This window comes from Chelonoidis abingdonii, chromosome 10 (assembly GCF_003597395.2).
Source record: "Chelonoidis abingdonii isolate Lonesome George chromosome 10, CheloAbing_2.0, whole genome shotgun sequence".
NCBI classification, from domain to species: domain Eukaryota; kingdom Metazoa; phylum Chordata; order Testudines; family Testudinidae; genus Chelonoidis; species Chelonoidis abingdonii.
The window spans coordinates 28,375,519-28,397,338 of NC_133778.1; the positions used below are offsets into that span (position 1 = coordinate 28,375,519).

The following is a 21,820-nucleotide window of genomic DNA, read 5'->3' on the forward strand; positions in this document are numbered from 1 at the left end:
AGATGTGATAAGCAAGTGGACTGCGTAACAGCAAGATAAATTTCTAGAAACTTCAGTCAGAAGGAGCATGACGCCCACTGTTTAGTAAATCAAGTGGTAGAAATGGAGCAGAATACAGTACGTTCTTAAACCTATGGCCAAATGTTTTAAACCTAAGGACCAAAAGACATAAAATCTTCAGAAAGGCAACTGAATAAGAGTCCTGATGTTCAGAGATGCTGAGCACGTGGTAGACCCTATTAACTTCACAGGGCTCAATGGGTTTAAAGGCCTAACCTCAGACTTGCACATGTGAAAGACTTGGCCTACGAATAAGCTCTTTGCACAGGTACAATACATCCTTTCCCAGGTAAAAGTTGTATTTTTTCCACTCTCCTTTAATTCCTTAGCCAGTCCTAGCCTTTGGCCAAAGACTCCCCTTCATCTGTACAGCTTTTACCGCTTAGGGCTTGTCTATACCATGTGTTAATCTGCACCACAAGGATGTAAATTCTACAGACATCAGTGTGCTGCGCACTGACTAGCCTATGTGGACCCTGCTGGCACACACTAAAAGTTCCTTAGTGCATGGTTAACGTGGTACTGTTTGAAGGGTCCACACTTTTACCTGGGAAAGGATAGGAAACCAGAATTTACACCTCTTTGATGCGGACTAATGCACCATGTAGACTAGCCCTCATTATCAAGGTCCCTGTTATGCAGTATATTAAACTATCCTGACTGCATTCCCAACTGTCAACTTTCTCTACTTCTCTTTCTCCCCCATTCCCTCAAATTCTCAACCACTGCTTTCTGTTCAGTCTCTTCTTTTAAAAAAGCAACAAAAATAACCCCCTGAAAGACCCCAGTCCTCAGAGCTGATTTGGCTCCTCTTTGTGCCCAACAGACAGCCACAGGCATCTCAAGCCACCTATCCACACACGCAAACCACCAAAAAGACTATGGCGTTTCTGCTTTGGAACCTGAGCTCGTTCCTGATGTCCGTTTTCTTTCACAGCAGCACAAGGTATTGGCACAGCCTCACAATGCAGAATTCTAGCAATGCCTTTGAATGATTATATATAACCACTTATTTATTTAACAGGTGGTCTTAGCCATAAATCCAGGTACTCCATGAGAAATGTTGTTATCCCAAGCTCACCACAAAATACTTGGAAAATACTATGTTAGAGTACATTTCTAGCACACAGTAGTACAGTAGGATCAGAAAGAGGTAGACAGATCTATTGGTGTGGATTACTACAGCCTTGTGACAATGGTGTTCTTTAGCTTCTGAAGAAAGAAGACAAATAAGGTACTATTTAACAGTGCTATTGCTGTAAAAGGGTACGTATGTAGAATTGATGAAAGAAATTACAAGTTAGAATTTAAGTAAAGAATGTTGAAGTACTTATAAAAACTAGAGTGAAACTAGAAAGAAGTTAAATCTATTTATCAAAGTATTTGCAGTTTGTATCTTCAAACAGATCTTAACAGTAGTAAAAATGGAGCAAAGAAAATGAATCCATACCCAGACCATTTTAACAGATTAATAGTTTTAAAACAATCAGAGATACCCCTTGGTTTGTGCCAAACCTTGTTTGCTTATGGTTTTCCCAGCTCAGCAATAGCTAATGAGTGACCTCTTGTGTTAGAAAATCTCTGGGTTTCTTGGCTTTTTCTTTATTTTTATGTATTTTTTACAAAAATCAAGTGCTTGTGAAGATGAACAGCCCTAAAAACAATGTCCTATCTTTATCCTCAAAGCAAATACAGCATGTAAGTAGGAGCAATACTGGTGTATTGTCCCATATTGCCCTGAATAGTGTGCCTGAATCCTGATATGGAATAATTACCTCTGAAGATGAGAAGATAATTCATTTTTCATGAGAGGCCAAGATAATTCAGTGTTGGTATCTTTCTCAAAACTGCCAGAATGGTTGTTAGTTCGATATAGAAATTTGCTCACATGGAAACAGACTAAGATTTCCATTTGAAATAAGCACCAAGCGCCCACCATACCAAAAGGCCTCTTGGTTCCTACCACTTTTGGCCACAGTTTCATTATCCTGAACCATTACCAATCTACTGAACAATCTTATCCGCTAAGTGTCCTTGTTTCATAATGACAGGGAATCATTTTAATCCATATTAACAATGCACTATTCTAAAAAGACTGGGGCTGAAGGAAAACCAGACACATTATTACTCAAATTATATAGTATGTGAGGTAGAGATGTAGGAACCCATGAAAATGCCAATGTTGAGTATTCCTGATTCTTTACTGACAGGATCCTAGCGTTTCTCAGCAAACTGCCCCTCTCTTTGCTACTAATCTCTGCCCGTTATGATAAACTCAGGACAGACGGCTGCAAGGGTGTGGTAGAAAACAGTCCCAGAAGGGTAAAAGGCCCTCCTGTCTATCAGCTTAGGAGGGGTGACTACAGGTCAACTAGGTTCAGCTGAGAAGGGGTTACCAGAGATCAATTAGGATCAGCTGAGAGAGAGTTACCTGAGGTCAATTAGGATCAGCTGATTCCAACTGAGGGTGGCCTGAGACCTTTTTAAACCCTTCCCTGTTGGAGAGAGGGAGAGGGAAGTCAAGCTGCCAGTAGGTGAGGAGCAGCGAGACAGTGAGCCTCACCAGGAGGGAAGGCTGCATTCCCTCCCATAAGGGAGAAAAACAGCAAAAAGACTGACTGAGAGAAGGAGCGGACTACCCCTGTGCAGCCAAGAGGGACTGTTTTACCCCAGGACCACCTCGCCAAGGCTAAAAACAGCTGAGGCTGGTGAGACCGAGAAGGTGCCTTGCCACACATGGTGTCAGGGGTGGGATGCTCTGAGTGAGACTTCATGGTGAACCATCTCAGGGCAGGGTAAATCACCCCCAACGAGAAGACAAAAAAATGGAGGATGTAGTGAAGGCATTGGTGCAGGCCACCGTGGCCCAAAAAGAGGCTACCAGGGTTCAGATGCCTATCCAGCAGGAGTCAGTGTGAATACAGCAGGAGACGAATCAACTACTGATGAGCCAGGAGGCTCAGGATTGAGCCACCCTGCATGAGGTTGTGAATCAGCTAAAGGCCCTGACCACCCTGACGTACGGCCCCCATGGGACCTGGCTCCTGCAGGCCAGCAGCTACTTACAGAAGATGACGATGGATGACAATGTAGAAGCATATCTCCTCGCGTTTGAGAGAACGGCCCTGTGGGAGGCTTGGCCCCAAAACCAATGGAACAGCATCCTGGCTCCTCTTCTGTGTGGGGAAGCCCACGACATGAACACAGAAGCAGCTACAGATTACCCCCAGCTGAAGGTGAAGATTCTGGTGAGGTCTGGCATGATGACAGCTATAAGGGCCCAGCAATTCCACGAGTGGAAATATCAGGACAGCAAAGCACCGAGGCCCCAGATGTTTTACCCGATCCACCTAACCCAAAAGTGGCTGCACTCCGAGACCCACGGCCTGGAGAAAATTGTGGAAATCATAGTTTTAGACAGGTACATGAGAGGGCTACCACTGGACATACGAGGATGGGTCAGTCAAAATGATCCCTCCTCCTATGGTGAGCTAGTTGCCCTCATAGAGAGACACCTAGCAGCCCAATAATTTTCTCGGACCACCGGGAGGAGGAATGCGCCAGAATAGGAGGCAAGTCTCTGTGTCGAGGGCCAGAGCTGCCATAGCCCCAGGCAGAACAATGGAGGGGAGGAAAGAGGCTGAAGAGCGGCCAAAGATCACAAAGAGACTTGGGGTCTGGGGGAGAAAGACTCGGGAGGAGGGTAAGGCCCAACAGCCCGAAAAATAGGAGGCTGCCCCAAGCAGGGTACAGATGTTATGCATGTGGGGAAACAGGGCATATAGCTGCCCAATGCCTGAACCTAGAAGAGCCATAAGGAAGAAAAACAAGCAAAAAAGACTGGCTGAAAGAAGGCGCGGACTGCCCTTGTGCAGCCAAGACAGACTGTTTTACCTCAGGCCCATCTCGCCAAGGCTAAAAACAGCTGAGGCTGGTGAGACCGAGACGGTGCCTTGCCACATCGTATTAATATTACTGAAGGATTTTTTTTTTCTAAATTTTCCCAAGCTTTGAACTGCAGTTCAACTCTAAAATCCGACTACGCAAAAATGGCATCTTCTTTCCCAACAAAGTTGTTTCCTGGATGAATTCATAAATGCACTTACTGACATTACTACATTTTAATCCCATGAGCTCTACAGAGTCATCAAAACTAACACTGAAAGTTGGATTCTGTTCTTTCCTGTCCACCAGCAAAAAACTGGTTAGAAAGGTCAAATCATTTACATCTATAAAAACCCACTGCAGGTTAGCGCAAACGCACAAGTGCTATTGAAGACGTAATATAAAGAGTTGCAGAGGTTTAAATGAGGCCTCCAAAACCTCTGTTACTGGTATGATGCACCAAATGGAAAGAACTGAACTGGACTCTTAGAACACAGGGTGCTTTCGCAGGGCTGGCAGCAAGAAAAAGACCATCTTTTTCCTTTTCAACTGAGCAGATCTGATATAGAAAACAATGAGCAATAACATGGAACCCATCATTCCATTTTTACAGTCAGTTTTCAGAGCAGAACATTTCAAGTATTGTTAAAGAAACCAAACAATTTTGGAATTATTCACAAGAACCACCCATCTCCCATAAGTCACCAGATCGGAGACACATTCAGCACTGCTGGTATTAAAAATTATTTTTTGTTGTTTTTTAAAGTGAGAGATGCCAAGACGTAGTAGGAATAAGTCAGCTCCCACTCAAAAAGACAATTTTGTGCTGGAGATATCACAGCAGCCAAAGAGCCAGCCCAGGGACAGAAGTCTTCTTTTGGTTAAACAATATTGCAGTTTGTTTAAAAAGGTGTTTATTTGACACCTCTTTAAAATAAGGTTTAAAGTGAGAGAAAAAATAAGAACATTTTATAAACACACAATATTGTTTAGAAAGAATAAAATTAAATGAAAACAAATTTATTGTGCCCTCATGACAAGCTTCTGTGTTGGGCAGTTTTCTATGATGGTTGCAATTTCACTAGCAGAGGGAAGCAGAGACGAAAAACAGAAGAGACAACAGTACAATTAACGTGTTGGGGGGTGGAGGGGAAGAAGGAGGACTAAAGTCCAGAGACATTTTCTGCTTCAGTATCCAGAATTACAGAGGAGTACAAGAAAGAGATTCTTGATCAATGATTGTGATCCACAGCAAGAATGGAGGGTCAAGAACTTACAGCAAACAAGCTATGTTTTAAATGACAAATGTGCTACATCTCTTTACTCTGAATACCTGAGGTCATTCAGCACATAATTCTAAAGCCTTGAGTTCAGTAAGTGTTTGCAGCTTATTTTTCATTCTTTTTCACAACTATTAGAGTGCCAAGAAATTGGACAGTTTAACTGTTTCAGCTAGACATAGTTATTGTTGCTCTAAATCAACGTCAAAGTTGTTTTTTAGAGACAGCTGAATACAATTTTCCTCTGAGGTCTGTGGACCCAGGTATAGGGTTGCCAGCTTTTCAACTGGAATGCCCCATTGAAAAGGGACCCCGGTGGTTCCAGTCAACACTGCTGACCGGGCCATGAAAAGTCCATTTTGCCGCCTGCAGCGGGGCAGGCAGGCTGCCTGCTCAGCTCCATGTGGCTTCTTGAAGCAGATGGCATGTCCCTCTGGCTCCTAGGTACAGGGGCGGCCACGGGGACTCCACACTCTGCCCCTGCCCCGAGCGTCAGCCCCACAGCACCCAATGGCCAGGAACCCCTGCCCCAGCCCGGAGCCTGCTCCCGTATCCCGAACCCCTCATTTCTGGCCCCACTCCAGAGCCCGCACCCCCAGGCCAGAGCCCGTACTCTCTCCGATACCCTAATCCCCTACCCCAGCCCGGAGCCGCCTCCCATGCTCCAAATGTCTCGGCCCCACTCCCCAACCCTTCCTGTAGCCCAAACGCCTCATCCCCGGTCCCATCCAAGAGCCTGCACCCCCAGCCGGAGTCCTCATCCCTTCCTACACCCCAACCCCTGCTCCAGCATGTTGAAAATGAGCGAGTGAATGAGGGTGGGGGAGAGTGAGCAATGGAGGGTGGGTGATGGAGTGAGATGAGGCGTGGCCTCAAAGAAGGGGCTGGATATAGGGCGTAGCCTCAGGGAAAGGACGGGGCAGGGGGCAGGGCAAGGGCGTTTGGTTTTCTGCAAGTAGAAAGTAGGCAACCCTACCTAGGTGTAAGTTTGAGATTTTGCAATCCACAGCAGAATTATCATTGCTCACAATGAAAGATTTACACTAAATTGCATTTATGGAGTACCTCAACGTTTAGTTATTATTTATTCAGTATTTTATTGTCAAATACGTAAGATCACTTGTCACTTCCACTGACAGTGTGAACATGAAAGATTTTTAAAAAAAATATTCTAATTGATAGAAATAAAAAATTGAAATAAATGGTGCAGTGAATTGAAATAATGCTTTAACTCTCAGATTGCAACATAAGAAATTATTCAACCACCACAGAGAGAAATTTTATTTTAAAATGGAAAAAGAATTGCTTTGGTGGAATCTTTTTGGCCATTAGGTGTCACTCTTTACTTTCTGCGGTAGCATGGAAGTTCATAGGCCTATAACTGAGAGCAGAATCAGATCTAAAGTACCATTTCTGCAGATTTGTAGTTAATATTTCTGTTAGACTTCTCATGATTAATACAAACTTATTCATATAACATTAACGTCCAAGTAGCTTTCCGAATTTGTGCCGTCAAGTCTGGGTATAAAATGAGCAATAGCTCAGCCACATTTGGGCCTGATTTTGCTTTCCTTAAATTGATGTAAATCAGGCTTAACTGTATTGTAGTCAATGCAATTACACAGGTGCCTGCCTGGCCTGATTTCAAGTCGCTCCTGCAGTAATCTGTTATAATTCAACCCTCAGAGACAAAACAGTACACACAAGTAGCGCTATCTACATGGCCTGTTTAAATGCCCGGTAAAGTCAGTGGGAGCCTTTCCACGGGCTTCAATTAGCAACAAATCAGACCATTAGAAAGAAAGGTGGAGGTATGTCTCTGCCTCTTTGTTCTGTACAATAACAAGTGTGTTATCAGTGCCCAATAAATCATAGCATTGTCCAACTTATAGACACCAAATTAGGTTTTTGTGGGAGCAGAGTCCTCTTTGAAAGATTGGCACTGCCCATCTAAAACTCACACTATCATAAACTAATAAATTCAGATTAATGATGGAGTGGGGGGTCTGAACCAACCTGCAATTAAAGCAAATTCCTAAAAATCAAACATCTGATGACAAAATGCAGTCACAGTAATGAAAGTCTTGATGAACTGAACAAAATTATCAGTCTTTATTTTCTTTAATTTTGAATTTCAGATAGTTGGCACAAGAAAAGTCACTTTTACCTTGTTATGTGTAAAGATTATCCGTAGTTCTGGCTTTATGATGCCATACGCCATCAAAAGATCTTGGATTTTTTTTAATTCCTCCTTACATTTTTTAACTGTTGAGTAAAACTGTTTTCTTACGGGAAGATTCTTAAACAGCTTCAGTGCAGCTACAGTTGTACCTGCAAGTGGGAAATAAAAGAGTGTAAAGCTAACATAAAAAGTGCAGGACTGGTTGAGTGTAAAGGAAAAAAACCCCTCACTTTTGCTGAAAGAGGCTATTCTTCCATATAGGTGCATGCACAAAATTCTTATTAACATTAATTAGAATCATACGTGCATGAAGAGAAGAACATACTGCTACATTAGCATTCCCCTCCACAGCAAGCTGACTGCTAGATTTCACAGCTGTGCAAGCTGATCATGTTCTTCAACTGGAGCTATGCTCAAGCTACTTGACACCTAGATTACACATTTTTTCCATTTCTGGCGAGCCATGAGGATTTACTGAATTAATCTTACTTTATGTTTTGATTTTTCTAGTTTCATCCATATCTCTTTCCCTGGTATTAGTAGACACCAATAAACTGAAGTTAAAATTTCATCTGCAGTACATCTGCTCTAGTGCAGACCGACTAAGCTCTTGCCACATGTCTAATCATAGCCTCTTCTAATTCTGTAGCAAACTTTTCTACATCTTTCCCTAGCACCTGCCTATAATATACCTGAAATGAAAAACAATCCCACAGATATTTTTCTTGAAGCAAAAACCCACCATGTGAAAGTCAGTAATAAAATATACAAGTTGTTAGTCAAATTCACCTAAATAAGAAAAAAAAAATCTTATTAACTATAAACAAAAGGAAAAATGCAGCAGTGCATTTCATTAAAGTTCTAAAGGAAATCCTGCTTCAGAAAGTGCTGATTATATTTGCCACTGAATTAACAGTAATACATATGAAATCAGCAGTATAAAATCCAGATAATAAAACAGTCACAGTTTATAAAGAGGCAAATTTGCTATATTATTTAATTATGAGGATATTTATATATTAACATCAGGTCATGATAATTCTCTCTCATATTTAATAGGATGCCACAAGGAAGGCTTTTTATACCTGAACCAAATACAGAATTAAAAATGTACTAAAACTAAGAGGTATTAAAAATCCCTGTCTTTGAAAAACAGCAAACAATTTAAAATATTAACAGGCAAACTGAAGGAGGCACTATCATATTTTACAAGAAAATTCTTAAGATTTAACTGTGCTGCTCTCTCAATTTAGCACACTCTATTTAAGTCCTGATTAAATTCCAGTCCTGCAATATGCTTCCTGGTATATTTTATACCAACTTAAAGAGTCAGCGATTTAGACCTGCGATATAAAAATATGTGGTTTTGATTGTGGTGTGAAGTTTTCTCTCTTATAAACTGACTGTACTACAGATCAGTCTTAAATCAAACTAAAAGCTCTTTCAACATGTTGTCAATCTAACTTGCATTTCTGAGTTACACAACAGACCAGAACATTCCACTTTATGTGTCTAGGAGGGTAGGGGAAAGGGTTGTAACCCCATTATAACACTTTAATGTAAGTATTATTCTTTGTTACAAGGTAAATTTACTCAACTACCACTATTTTTTAATCGCATGCTAATAATTTTTATGATTTATATTGAGGTAATGCCTAGATGCCAGGACACTGTATTAAGATGGTCCCTGCTTACATCATTTATGTACAGTGTATATTAACTGACAAGGAGGGCTATTGGCCTACCCAAGCCAATGAGGTATATAATTTTATCTTCCATTAAAAATGTACTTACATGAAGACTGAAGTACTCATATTTCAGCAGCAGTCAATCATTCAACCGCTGTGGTAAATATAAAGGCCATGACAATACAGCTCTTTTCTAAAGTTTGACTTCAGTGGGCTTTAGATCACAGATTATAAAGCCCGAAGGTACCACTGTGATCATCTAGTCTGGCCTCCTGCATAATACAGCCACAGAATTTCCCTGATACCTGTTTAAACTAGAACATATTTTTTTAGAAAAACATCCAATCTTGATTTAAAAATTGCCAATGACAGAGACTCCACCATAATCTTTGGTGAATTGATTCAATGATCAACTACCCTCTCTGTTAAAAATGTACATCTTATTTCCAGTCTGATTTTGTCTAGTTTCAGCTTCTAGCGAGATCTTGTTATACCTTTGTTTACTAGATTTAAGAGCCCATTATCAAATTTTTGTAACAAACTGTTTGCTTGCGCCCAGCTTATCAGGTGATCCAGATCACTTATCAATAACCTGTCCCCTTCAGTATTTACAACTCCCCAGTTTTTAGGTCATCTGCAAACTTTATCATAATGATTTTAGGTTTTCCTGCAGGTCATTGATAAAAATGTTAAATAATGTAGAGCCAAGAACCAAACCCTGCTGGATGCCACTAGAAACACACCTGCTCCCTATTTACAAGTACATTTTGAGACCTGTCAGGCAGCCAGTTTTCAATCTATTTAATGTGTGCCATGTTAATTTTGTACTGTTCTAGTTTTATAAACAATTTCATTGCGGTATCAAGTCAAATGCCTTACCGAAATCTAAGTATATTACATCAAACATTACCTCATTAAAAGCCAATATTGTTACTTTTGCAGGATCTATTTTTCCATAAACCCTTGTTGATTAGCATTAATTACATTACCTTATTTTAATTCTTTATTACTCAAGTATCTTATCAGCTGCTTCATTATCTTGCCTGGGATCAATGTCATACTGACAGGTCTGTAATTACCTGGGTTGTCCTATTTACTCTTTTTAAGTACTGGTGCAACACATTAGCTTTCTTCCAGTCCTCTGGAAGTTCCGCAACGTTCCAAGAATTATTGAAAATCAACACTGGTACTGCAAGCTCCTAGGTCAGCTCTTTTAAAACTCTTGAATGCAAGTTAGCCATACCTGCTAATTTAAAAGTGTTGGACTTTAGAAGTTTTGTTTAACATCCTCCTGAGTTATTGGAATGGAAAGTGTTTCATCATCACCATCATAGGATATGACTACATCATATTTTTTCCCTCAAACACAGAACAGAAATATTTAGTAAATGCTTTTGCCTTTTCTGCACTATCACTGACAATTTTACCATTTCCATCTAGTTATGGACTAATGCCATTATGATTTTTGTTGGTATCAACTGCCCCTTTCTTCCATTTGTTTATGGTAAAGTATTCTTACACAATTCCCATTTGCAATTAACATTTTTTCTGTTTGAATTCTTTCTACCAATTGACTTTGGCTCATAACCAAGTGTGTGTGTGTGTATAAATACACACACACACATTTTATTATTGTATATATAATAATGGTTTGAACTTTATTCTGTTTCCACATAACAAATGTGATCAAGTTGTGATCAACTGTACCTAAACTACCACAATTTTTTAGTTCTGCGATCAGTTCTTCTTTATCTGTCAAGACAAAGTCTGATACAGAATTTCTCTGTGTTGGATGCAACACCTTCTGAGTTGGGAAATTGTCATCTACAGATCTAGACAATGACAATGAAAAAGCACTTAGTGCCACACTACAACTGCCTCAGCCAAAGTGAATTGGTGTGGTAAAGAAAACGGAGGTTCTTCCTCCTCTATCGCTCCTGTGCAGGAGGCAGCCAGAATCCTGCAGCTGTGAGAGTGCAAGGATGTGGTGAGGTTATTAGCACTTCTGGCAGTGCAATGAATGTTGGGGAGAGAATGGCTATTGCTCTACTTCACTCTACACCTAAGCTGCACCGTGAGTCCATTGCTGAGGGGACAGCAGACTGCTTGCTACACATTTCTGTAAAAGTGCAAGGGCTGCTAGTGAACACACTCACCCCAACATGGCAGGAAAGCATCATGCCTGATCTTGGTCCTGCAGTCATATATACTGCTTCCACCCATCACTTCTCACATGGTGTGGCAAATTCTACCTTCCTCACCCAAGAATTTCCCTAAGTCTTTGAACATTAATTTGGCCCTAGAGTTTTATTCATTTCTACAGCAAATCTGCCTGGGCCTAGGGCACTCTTGCATTTTAAAGGGCAATTAGAATATTTTATATCCTTTATTTCAGCTCTGCCAGCTCAAAGAAATGAGTCAGAGAAATAGCAACCTAGTCATAATTACCACCCGAGATCTATTATTTCTAAAGATAACGACAAGTTCTCAGTTTAATAATGAATGTAAGACTATAAAGTTTATAACTGTTAAGGGTAGCCACTCAGCCTTTAAATGCTGCAGAGACCCTTCTGCATCTGATGGAGAAAAGCAAAATAAACCCAGAGAAACAAAATAATCATGTTGCATTTGCCTCATTTGTTTGGTCCCATCACACCCATTGATTCAACTACATCAGAGGTTCTCAAACTGTGGTCCGCGGACCACAGTGGTCCACAATCTCCATTCAGGTGATCTGCAGATAGTTCCCTCTAAGATGCGTGCTTGGGTGGCTGCACATGAGAGAATGAAGGGCCACCCACCTAATTAATGGAGCCACACAGGCGTGGCTCCACTAATTAGGTGCCTGGACCCTGGAGAAGACACACATGTAAGGTGAGGTGGTGGCCTTTGGGGAGAATAGGGGGTAGGTGGGAGGGGGCAGCAGGGTGAGCAGATGGGGTGGGGGGAATTTCAGACATGCAGGGCTGTGGTGGCCAGATAGAGAGGCAACTTTCCCCAGCTCCAGAGCTGCGGCTGCCGGGGAGAGACAGCCCTCCATTCCAGCTCCAACTTGGGGACTGCTGCAGTGGCAGAGAGAGGGAGAGATCCCTACTCCTTCCCAGCCCCAAATCAGGGGCAGCCACAGTGGGGGAGACTCCCCTCCTTCCCAGCCCCAGCTCGGGGGCTGCTGCAGCGGGGGAGAGAGGGGACATCCATGTGGCTTGGAAGTCATAAACTGAGTATCATAACACTAGAGAATTTCTTTTCACTCCCTCCCTCCTTCAACCATACCTTATTATAATTTATATTACAGTGACCCCTGGAAGCTCCCACATATAAAGGACACCCCAAACACCCTGCAATCTCGTTTAGAGAAGGTGCAACAAGTGGGTGTAACAAACAAAAACCAGAAGGCATGAGGAAGGAGAAAAGAAGAACAGTAACAAGAATGTGTATTTACAGAGGGCAAATAAATAAGACAAATGTCAGCGTTCTATAATGGCCCCATACCTAATCATTACCTGTTGGTAATTTCCTCTAAAGGCATCACAGGAGAAGTAGGTCTTGAGAAGACAAGAGTACAGGGTAACCGATAAACAGATTAATTAGAGAACATTCTTCCCCAGTCATCTTTATGCGTAAAACAAGATTGAAAATCCTGCTGGAGAAGCTGACAGAAACAGTGGTGGAGGCTGGTATTGTTGATGGAGGGAAGGAGGCAAAACGATAAGATACAAGAGCAAATAAGTAAGGAGGAGAAGTTGTGGCAGGCTTCCAAGGCAAGAATCACAAGCTCGTATTTTGACCCAGTAGAGAAAGGGATGCCAAGGGAGGAACTTCAAATTGCATGATAAGACTAAGAATGACAGGCAGTAAGATAATCTTAGCAGAAGTGTTCTGAATGGACTTGCAGGGAGACAGGGAGGAAGATCAGGACAGAAGAGCCTACCATAGTCAAGTTAGGACACAATACACAGGACAGACATGGGAGTTCATTTTAAAAAGTGCACTTCTGTGTGCCTAAAAATTGAAAAGTGGCCCCAAAATATACATTTACTGCTAGGAAAGTTACCCTTTTACCTTGCTCCTCCCAAGTTCTCTCTGGAGTGCAATATAATTTAGGCTGGAATTGATGTGCAAGATAATCTACATATTCTGTACAAAACAAGGACAAAGCTCTACTGTGAAAAAGAAGGGAGAAAGGAGGTTGCTAGTGGAAGGTGCTGTCAATGCATCAGATAATTTATGCTTGTGTGTGTTTTACTACTCAAGAAGAAAGAATGTGAGATAGAAAAACATGACTCTTGTACTACTGAATGCACCTTTTCTGTATTCAGACAATATATAACTCACCCATTGGCCTCAATCTCAGCCATGTGTGAACACCTGTGTATGGCCAAGAGGCGATCAGAAGCTCTCCAGTGCCCTGAAATTTTCTAAATCCCAAAGTTTTGGAAGTTAACTGTGATTGTGCCTGTGAGTACGTTATGTAGCTTTTCAAATCATAAACAATTTAGCACAGCAAACACAGGAAAGACATGGGCTAGACATTCAGCTGAACTGAACTGCTTAACAATGCAGAGACGTTTCTGTGATAACTTGTTGGCTCTGTAAAAGACCTCTTTTCTTTTCCAGGTGCAACTGGATTTTTTCCTGCTGGAGATGGGGGGAAATCTCTTGTTCATGAGATTTGTTTGTTTGTTCCTTGTGTGGGGCTGTGGGAGACTTTTCTGTTCTCATTACTGGAGTCCTCAGAGATTTGTCTGTTTGTTTATATGCTGAGGCTGTAGGAAACTCATTGATTTGATTGTTGCAGGACTTCTGTGAGATTTACTAAGTTTGTCTGCTCTCCTTTTGAGAATTATATATGTTCTGAGGTTGTGAGAGACTTCCCTCCCTATACAATAATATTTTCCACATATATAGCACTTTTCATTCTTAGATCTCAAGGCTCTATACAAAAGGTGGATATTATTACATATTTTACAGGTGGGGAAAACTTAAGGTACAACTTTGCAAAAATGTCCATGCTTTTGGGAATTTATCTCAAGTCACCTAGGGCCTGATCTCCAGAGGTTCCGAGAAGCAGCTGGTCCCCACTGACTTCAGTTGTAGTTATGGACGCTCCGCTATTCTGAAAAGCAGGCCCACGTTGTTTCAAAATAGACACCCAGTGTTCTAGACGCCTAAAATTACTGGACTTTAAAAAAAATGTAGACATAAGTGACTGAAGTCACCCTGTTCTTCTGACTCACAACCCTGTATTTGTTCCAAAGCTTTCCACTGCTGGAGTAGTGGGATAGACTCTGGCTTGCTGCTACATCATTCAGACCATTAAAAGCTTTTTTAAAAAGAACAATTTAGCCATGGCAGGAAAGAAACTTGTGGGAATTCTGTCTTGTGCCCAGTAGCATCATCTACCAGAGACCCTTCACAGGATTACCTTAACAGAATTTCCCAAATACAGTGTTGATGGCTATTAATGTTGTAAAAGAGAGATCTGGGGTTCAAAGCTTTCATTCCTTATGTTTAAAAACGTTACAAGGCTAAGAAATAAAGGAAATCTGTGGTTCAAGCATGCACAATACATTGTGAACTAACAACACAGCATGTCTTCACAAGACTGAACATTTTCCCACACACGAAGAAAAAGCACTTGGAAGACTAGGTATATGCAACAGCACCACTTGGTGACAACTGCCATAACAACAGGAACATAAGAAGGAACCTGGAAAGTTAAAGATGGTAACTGCTGTTTGAGATTTCAGTGAGTCACTTCTTAAAACCAAGCACCGGACTCTAATCTCTGTTACTCTGTTTTACACCAACATAACAGAGATCAGAATCTGACCTTCATCTCAGTCATTATTACACAGAGATACAGTTGCTCACATCTCAGCCAAGTACTCTGGCCCCAGCAGGACTAACAATGAAGAACTAAAAGAAAGCTGTGTGTAGAGGAAGTGGTGGTTGGAGAGAAAACTGTGCGAGCAATCAGAGTTTGTTCTGTGCCTGGGTCTCATATTAGAACCAGTTCTTAAGGCAGAATTGCTCTCTCTGAGCCTGTCATTTGGTGTTGGGCTAAGGTTCCTGAAATAAGGATTTCCCTGCATACCATTTGACCACTTCTGCTACCAGAGGGGTGTATGTGCATGAATAAAACAAACTACACTTAGCATATAGTCGGACTCCTTGTCACAGATTTTCCACCACCACCACTAAGATGCCAACTTGCAAGGCCCTGGACATCTGATATTGCTTGGTAGACTGGCAGTGTTGGTGTCAGAACAGGGCATTGGTACTGGAGGACGGGTCAATACTACTCCTCTATGGCTTATACTTCTTAAGGATTATGCTTAGTCTGAAATTCTCACTGCAAAACAGCATTTTTAAAGGAGATTTATGAATTGTTGACTCCGTTCTTGTGAACATCTCAGAAATTAGTGTCAAATGTTACTTCTTATTGATGCTATCTGTTACCCTCTGCTATATGGTAGAAAAGAGAGCAAACACATGCTACTGGTGTGGAAATGAGACCACAAAGCTGTGCAGAGAGGGAAAGCAGCTATGCACCATGTTCTCCCCCTTCCTCCATTGCATAGCTGGCAACCACTCTATGCTGAAAACATGCCATTTGAACAGCCCATGAAAATCAGAGGCACAGAGTCATATCAGCCACTCTGCACAGTATGGTAACAGGGAAAAACGTGTAATGTTCATAACAAATCTATAGGCAAGTTAATATTGAGTACGTCAACATTACCTCTCACTGTGCAACACAACAGTAAAGAGATCACCTCCCAGTGCTTAATTTGTAATGAATGAGGTGCCGGGGCTCAAGCAATTCTTCTACTTTCATAACTGACACGGCAAGCCTCATCACAGTTTAACCACTGCCACCTCCATACCATGGCTGTGTTGAAAGTCACTGGCAACATGGAATGTGAGCCTACCATTTTACCAGTGATTAGGCATGCTGAGACATCTACAGAAAGATTTTACTGGTCTATGTGTACACTTGAAGGCCATGCACCTCTATTCTATTTAGGTCTTTCAGTCTCTATTCACTGTGGTATCTAAGTGCTCCTATCCTCTTTTTATACGACAATCCTCCCAGCCCCACTGATTTGCTTTTCAGCTCTCAGAACCCTATCGATCTTCTCAAGTCCCCAGGTTTTCCCTTCTATTGGTTTTTGCACAGAAAGCAGCACTATGGCCCCTAGAGTTTATCATTTAGAAGTGAGACACCTGTAAGTATTTTACTTTAGTTTCTCTTTTGCACAACTGCTCAATTTGGTTGTTCAGGGGTAGGTTTCAGAGTACGATATAGGGGCTAAAAACTTTCAAATCTGACCAATTGTTCTTATAAGGAGAAACACAAAACATCACAATAAGCATACCTTACCTTGCCCAAGATGAGAAGGCTTCTGAGAAGTTACATGTCCACTGCTGTCCAAGACGTATTGGGTGCTAAAATCATCAGCAGCTGTCTTTGTTGTGATCAAAACCTGGAAATAAAGAATCTCAAGTCAATCAAGGATTTCAAAAGTTCAAAGGAGTCTGAAGACATTATGTATGTTCAGAGATGATTCTCAGCATCAAATTACTTTAACAAAAAAGAACAAAAATAATTTGCTAAAAGTCTGTTTTTTCTTCCATGAACATCATATCAGCTGGGGGACTATGGGTATCCCCAGGATTCTTCCCAAGATTTCTTTTCCAGCCTTCAACCTATGTTGTCCAGGTTTTCCTGTCCAGCCCAGCCATGACCCCTGAAACTTTCCAAGACCTTTCAAGGGTGGCTGGTTCATACCCAAAGTTTGGCCACTCTGATGTTAATCCTCCCTGTTAGGCCTCCTGACCCACAAGCTGCTTCACTCTATGTGCCCTTGAGGCAGCCTCAGAAGCCATATAATTCTTCATGAGCTGAACTGTCCCGGCGAGTGTCTTGGCATACTGAGGCACTGAGACATCTCTTCCTGCAACCAGGAGTATCTGCACAAACTGTTCTACCAGTGTACGTTCAGTAATCTGAATGTTGGTCCAGGTTTCCAGCTTCAGCCACCTCCAGCATAACATCCTCAATTACGGAGCAATCACACAAGGTCAGGCTCTTGGCAGATACTTTACCTTCCAGAACTACAGGTCAGATGCTCTCCTCCACTGGTCTGTGCACCACCATTGCCACTCATTTGAAGGTCACAAGGAAGCCCTCTGGATCATCCTCTGGGCCCATCTGAGTGAGCTGCACCAGCACGGCTGTTGTTCCCATGAGCCCCAGAGAGGAATACTACATTCCCTTCCCCACCCTGGCTGTTGCATTGGGGTCACAACTCATTGAACCAACTGTTGCTCTTCCTCCTGACCACCTTGCTCATGGACCAGTTGCTGCAGTTCAGCTGTCATCTCTTGCGGGAACTGTTGCTGTTAGTTCTCAGCCATCTATTTCAACAATCACTCCAGGTACATGTTGTCCCCAGCAAGACAAACTCCTGCTTCCCACCTTGGTATACTTGACAATCCAGGTCACTCAAATCTCCCCCTTCTGCAAGGTTAGATCATGCCCACATTCTCCACCATATGTGACCATGTTCTTTAGGTCAAAGACAAACTACAGGGCAGACTTGAGTAGGGTGCAAAAGTCCTTACTGAAGTAGTTCCCCACACCATCCTAGGCAGGGGTTCCCCATAACAGTCTCCTTAAGCGCTATAGGCCTGTCCAAAACAGTATAGACAGTCCAAAAGTCCTTTTTGTAGTAAAACAAAGAAATAATCCTAAAAATAAACTCTATATTCCTGTGCCAGGCCTACCTTCCTCTGGAGGGCTCTGGCAGTCTGCAGTCTCTACAGAGGTTCTAGGTAAGTCCTTTCCTCAGGGAGCAAAGGATGGGAGGTCTGTTCTCCTCCCTCATCAGCCCACTACTGAGCTATCCTCTTCCAGTTTAACGGCCCATTCATTTCCTTACAGGGAGTGCAAGAGTAGTGGGCCAGGGTTGGGCAAGCCGATAGCAGCTCATTAACCCTTTCTGTCTTAGTGAGGAGCTGGTGTACTCTACCACACTTACACACGACACTCCTGGTCATACATCCCAGAAGGACATCTGCCTTTTTCACAACCGCATCACATTGTTGGCTCATGTTCAATTTGTCATTCATTATACACCCCTGATCCTCTTCTGCAGTAATACTGCCTAGCCACTTATTCCCCTTTTTATAGTTGTGCATTTGTTTTTTCCTCCTAAGTGTAGTGCTTTGCACATAAATTTCATCTTGTTGTTTTCAAGACCAATTCTCCAATGTATAGAGGTAATTTTGAGTTCTAATCCTGTTCTTCAAAGATCTTGCAATCCCTCACAGTGTCATCCACAAATCTGATAAACATAGTCTCCATCATCCAACTTATTAGTGAAAATTCTGAATAGAATCAAACAAGGGACAGACCCCTGTGGGGACCCCCCTTGATATGTCCTCTGAGCTTCATAGCGAAACATTGATAACCACTCTTTGAGTACAGTCTTTCAATCAGTTATGCACCCACTCTATAGTCATTTAGTCTAGACTATATTTCCTTTATTTGTTTATGAGAATGTCATGTGGGACTATGTCAAAAGCCTTACCAAAGTCTAGATATATCATATCTCCTCCTTCCCCCCATTCATTAGGTTGTTTACCCTGTCAAAAGAGGAAATTAGATTGGTTTCACATGATCTGTTCTTGAAAAATCCATGCTGGCTATGATTTATCACCTTATTATCTTCTACGTTTAATAATTTGTTCCAATATCTTTTTGAGTATCAAAGTTAGGCTGACTGGCCTATATTCCTGGATCCTCCTTTTTCCCCACTTAGGTTTGCCCTTCTTCTGTCCTCTGGGACTTCACACGTCCTCCATGAGTTCTCAAAGATAATTGCTAGTGGTTAACTACAGGCAGCAAATTAGGTAGGCAGACTGCAATTACAAACATCACTAGTATTTAAGTACTGTAATTACTGATGCTGAGACCAGTACTTAAGACACTAGTGTCAACTCTGCTCTCTTGTGAAATGTACAATGGGGCTTTTTAATGCCCAAAGCAGATGACATCTTGGTTTGACATCTCATTTGAAAGACAGCACTTACAGCAGCATAATGCGCCGCATCACCAGGCTAGATCATTGGTTCAGTGTCTACTCAGAAGGGGACAATAATTCAGACAAACAGCAGCACTTTCTGAAGCACCTGGGCTTTCTTTGGGAATTTTCCATCCAAATTCTGGACCTAAGTCTACCTAGTTTCCAGTGTGATCAAGGCCAAGGCTCCATGGGCGCATACCTCTCACACTCAAACCTCACTCTTATATTCCATTGTTTCAGTGAAAAGTAACTGTCATGGGAGGTCATGATTGTCTTGTAGCTAGTTTGGGCCTATCCCCACAGAGACTTTTGAAGTTAGTGATAGAAAACTTGAACTTGACTCAGTATTCAGGTGGGAAGAAAGTGCACAGAAGAGCAATGGGACAACGTGCTCTCAAGGCTTTGTACTGCTTAGTAGACTGGTTGTTGTATTTTGAAAACAATGCTTTTTTGTAGTAAGCAGTTTCATTCCTAGATAGTAGTGCAGTTGTACTGGCCACAAATACATGGATCACTGTGACCAGGTGAGAGTGTAGGTTCCTGGCTACTCAAAGGGGAAACAGGGTATTTTTGCAGCCATAGATATTTGAATAGCCAGGAACAATGAAGAGTCCAAGCAGCCCCACAACTGCAGATCACACTGATAATTTAAAGGCAACTGATGTAAGAACTGCAAGATTGAATGATGAGTCAGAGAATTCTGGAGAGCCTCAGTACATTGGAGTCAAAGGAAAGGATCAGGGCACAGTGCAAACAGTTGCCTCCCCAATTGAAGGAAGAAAGTGAAACACTAAACCAACTACTAAACTGATCCGATAAGGAGTCAATGACTGATCCTGAAGTGAATTCAAAACGAGCAAGCTTTGCAGCTCTGTGGCTTCACTGGAGCGGAAAAACCATCAGAGAGATATCAAACTTTCCAAATTCTACATTTAAAGATAAAAGCCAGCATTTTACTGTGAGGTTGTGGGCACAATCTTAAGTCCTCACATTTCTATTTTGTAATTAAGAGAGCAAGAAAGTCTGACACCTCTCACCTCAGATATGCAGCAAATTGATCCCAAGGCTTCACCACGAAAGCCATAGGTTGTCAAGCTTTCAAGATCCTCAGGACAGCTTATTTTTGAGGTATAATGCTTAACTGCCATAACTGGAACATCAGCAGCTTTGATGCCATCACCATTGTCTCGCACCTCTATCTTATCAAACCCATAATTCTCCTGAAAAGAGTAATAATATCATCAATCACAAAAATACATCTCAAATGCAAAATTAGATACTATATACAATGGTTACTCCACATGTATTGAAGTAGTTAAGGGTCCAGTCCTTTAGTCTTCAAAATAGGCAAAATTCTGACATTTCCATGTGGAAAGACTGCAGCACATATGTGCACATAACTTGTCTACAGAAACATGTATAGAGCAAAAATGAAACAGTTAAGTAATTTTATGCTGTTCCAAATCAAGTAATGTATTAAACTATGTAGTTCTGAGGAACCATTACTGTTACAGTATGGGCTAACACACTAAAAGTTATTTCAAAATCTAGCTCATGACTTAAAATGACTAAAAAATATAAACTGAGAAAAAGATCAGTAGCTGGAATGTTAAAGATGGTTCATTCTTGTTTCATCTTCCCTCCCTTTTACAAAGAGAAATGCATGTTTTGTTAATGTATTCTACTTTATCTAATCATCACAGGCTAGATTCTGCACATACTAAAGTAACTGGGACCATGTTACCATGTTAAATGACATCTGTGTACTTTTTTGGTTCTCTATGGGATATAGAGAAGGTCTGGATGTTGGGGTGGGGTGGGTATGGAAAGCAAAGGGGTTAAGTTTTTGTTTTGCTCATTTCTTCACCTTAGAGATCTCAAGGATATGAAGTCAGCTCTCCCTCTGCTTTTAATGGAGGACTTATGAGAGGTATCTGTGATATTTACTATAACCTCTGGCAACCTTAGTTGAAAGGGGCAAGGATGCTGAATCTTTGAACAAAAGCTTACTTTATTTACAATATTAATCATGGGATTTAAATTGTTGTTAATAAAAACAAAACACTAACAATCTGACTACAAATCCATACTCCTCTGATTGTTCAACTGTCACACTGTTTGCTTTTATGAGATTACCATTTCACTAGTTCTCCAGTCATCACAGAGTAGTCCATTTTACACTAAAGCTGGTGTTCTGTGTAAGTGACCAGAGGAGTGGGGGTGGGGACTTAAAATTTCAGGCTTTCTTTATAGATCAGAAAGAAGCAAACTTTTCCCCCCCTTTATAAGTTACCTTTAAAGTAAAAAAAAAAAAAAAATTAAAAAAGAATGAACAGTGGATCGTGCTGTACAATTTTTTGTCAAAATGATGCCTCAAACACTCAAACAAGTCTACTGTGATAGATCCAAAAGACTTGTTAATTATCCCTCTAAAAGGCAGATGGCCTTTCAAACAAACAGGACTGAACATCATGATTCATCTTACTGATACATTATATATAGTTTTCTAGCTGAGAGAAGTTTTTCCACTATTTTACTTTTGAGATGACAAATGTTAACACCTAACAAAAATTAATACTAAAAGATGCAGGTCTCAAATCATAAATAACTAAACCAAGAAGACTAAATTAT

General features: G+C 41.4%; 2 protein-coding genes across 13 annotated transcripts in view; one reads left to right on the forward strand and one right to left on the reverse strand.

Annotated features, from left to right (window-relative positions):
• The window catches only part of HIBCH (3-hydroxyisobutyryl-CoA hydrolase), a 315,629-nt gene extending 299,854 nt beyond the window's left edge, over positions 1-15,775 (forward strand). Inside the window, exon 15 of the transcript XR_012656634.1 lies at positions 15,766-15,775. The gene's annotated coding sequence lies outside the window, so the exon portion shown is untranslated. The remainder of the gene's footprint in view (positions 1-15,765) is intronic.
• PMS1 (PMS1 homolog 1, mismatch repair system component) overlaps positions 1-21,820 on the reverse strand; it is a 109,907-nt gene that overhangs the window by 56,194 nt on the left and 31,893 nt on the right. For 9 of the 12 annotated variants that reach the window (XM_032802619.1, XM_032802616.2, XM_075070052.1 and 6 more), the window contains exons 3-5: positions 20,227-20,409; positions 16,483-16,585; positions 7,393-7,556 (exon numbers count right to left, since the gene is read on the reverse strand). In XM_032802619.1, coding sequence (XP_032658510.1) covers positions 7,393-7,556; positions 16,483-16,585; positions 20,227-20,409 — 450 coding nt within the window. Of the gene's footprint in view, positions 1-7,392; positions 7,557-10,338; positions 10,411-12,598; positions 13,043-13,196; positions 13,504-16,466; positions 16,586-20,226; positions 20,410-21,820 lie in introns of those variants that run through there. The other 3 variants (XM_075070055.1, XM_032802625.2, XM_032802626.2) reach the window with 3 other exon arrangements.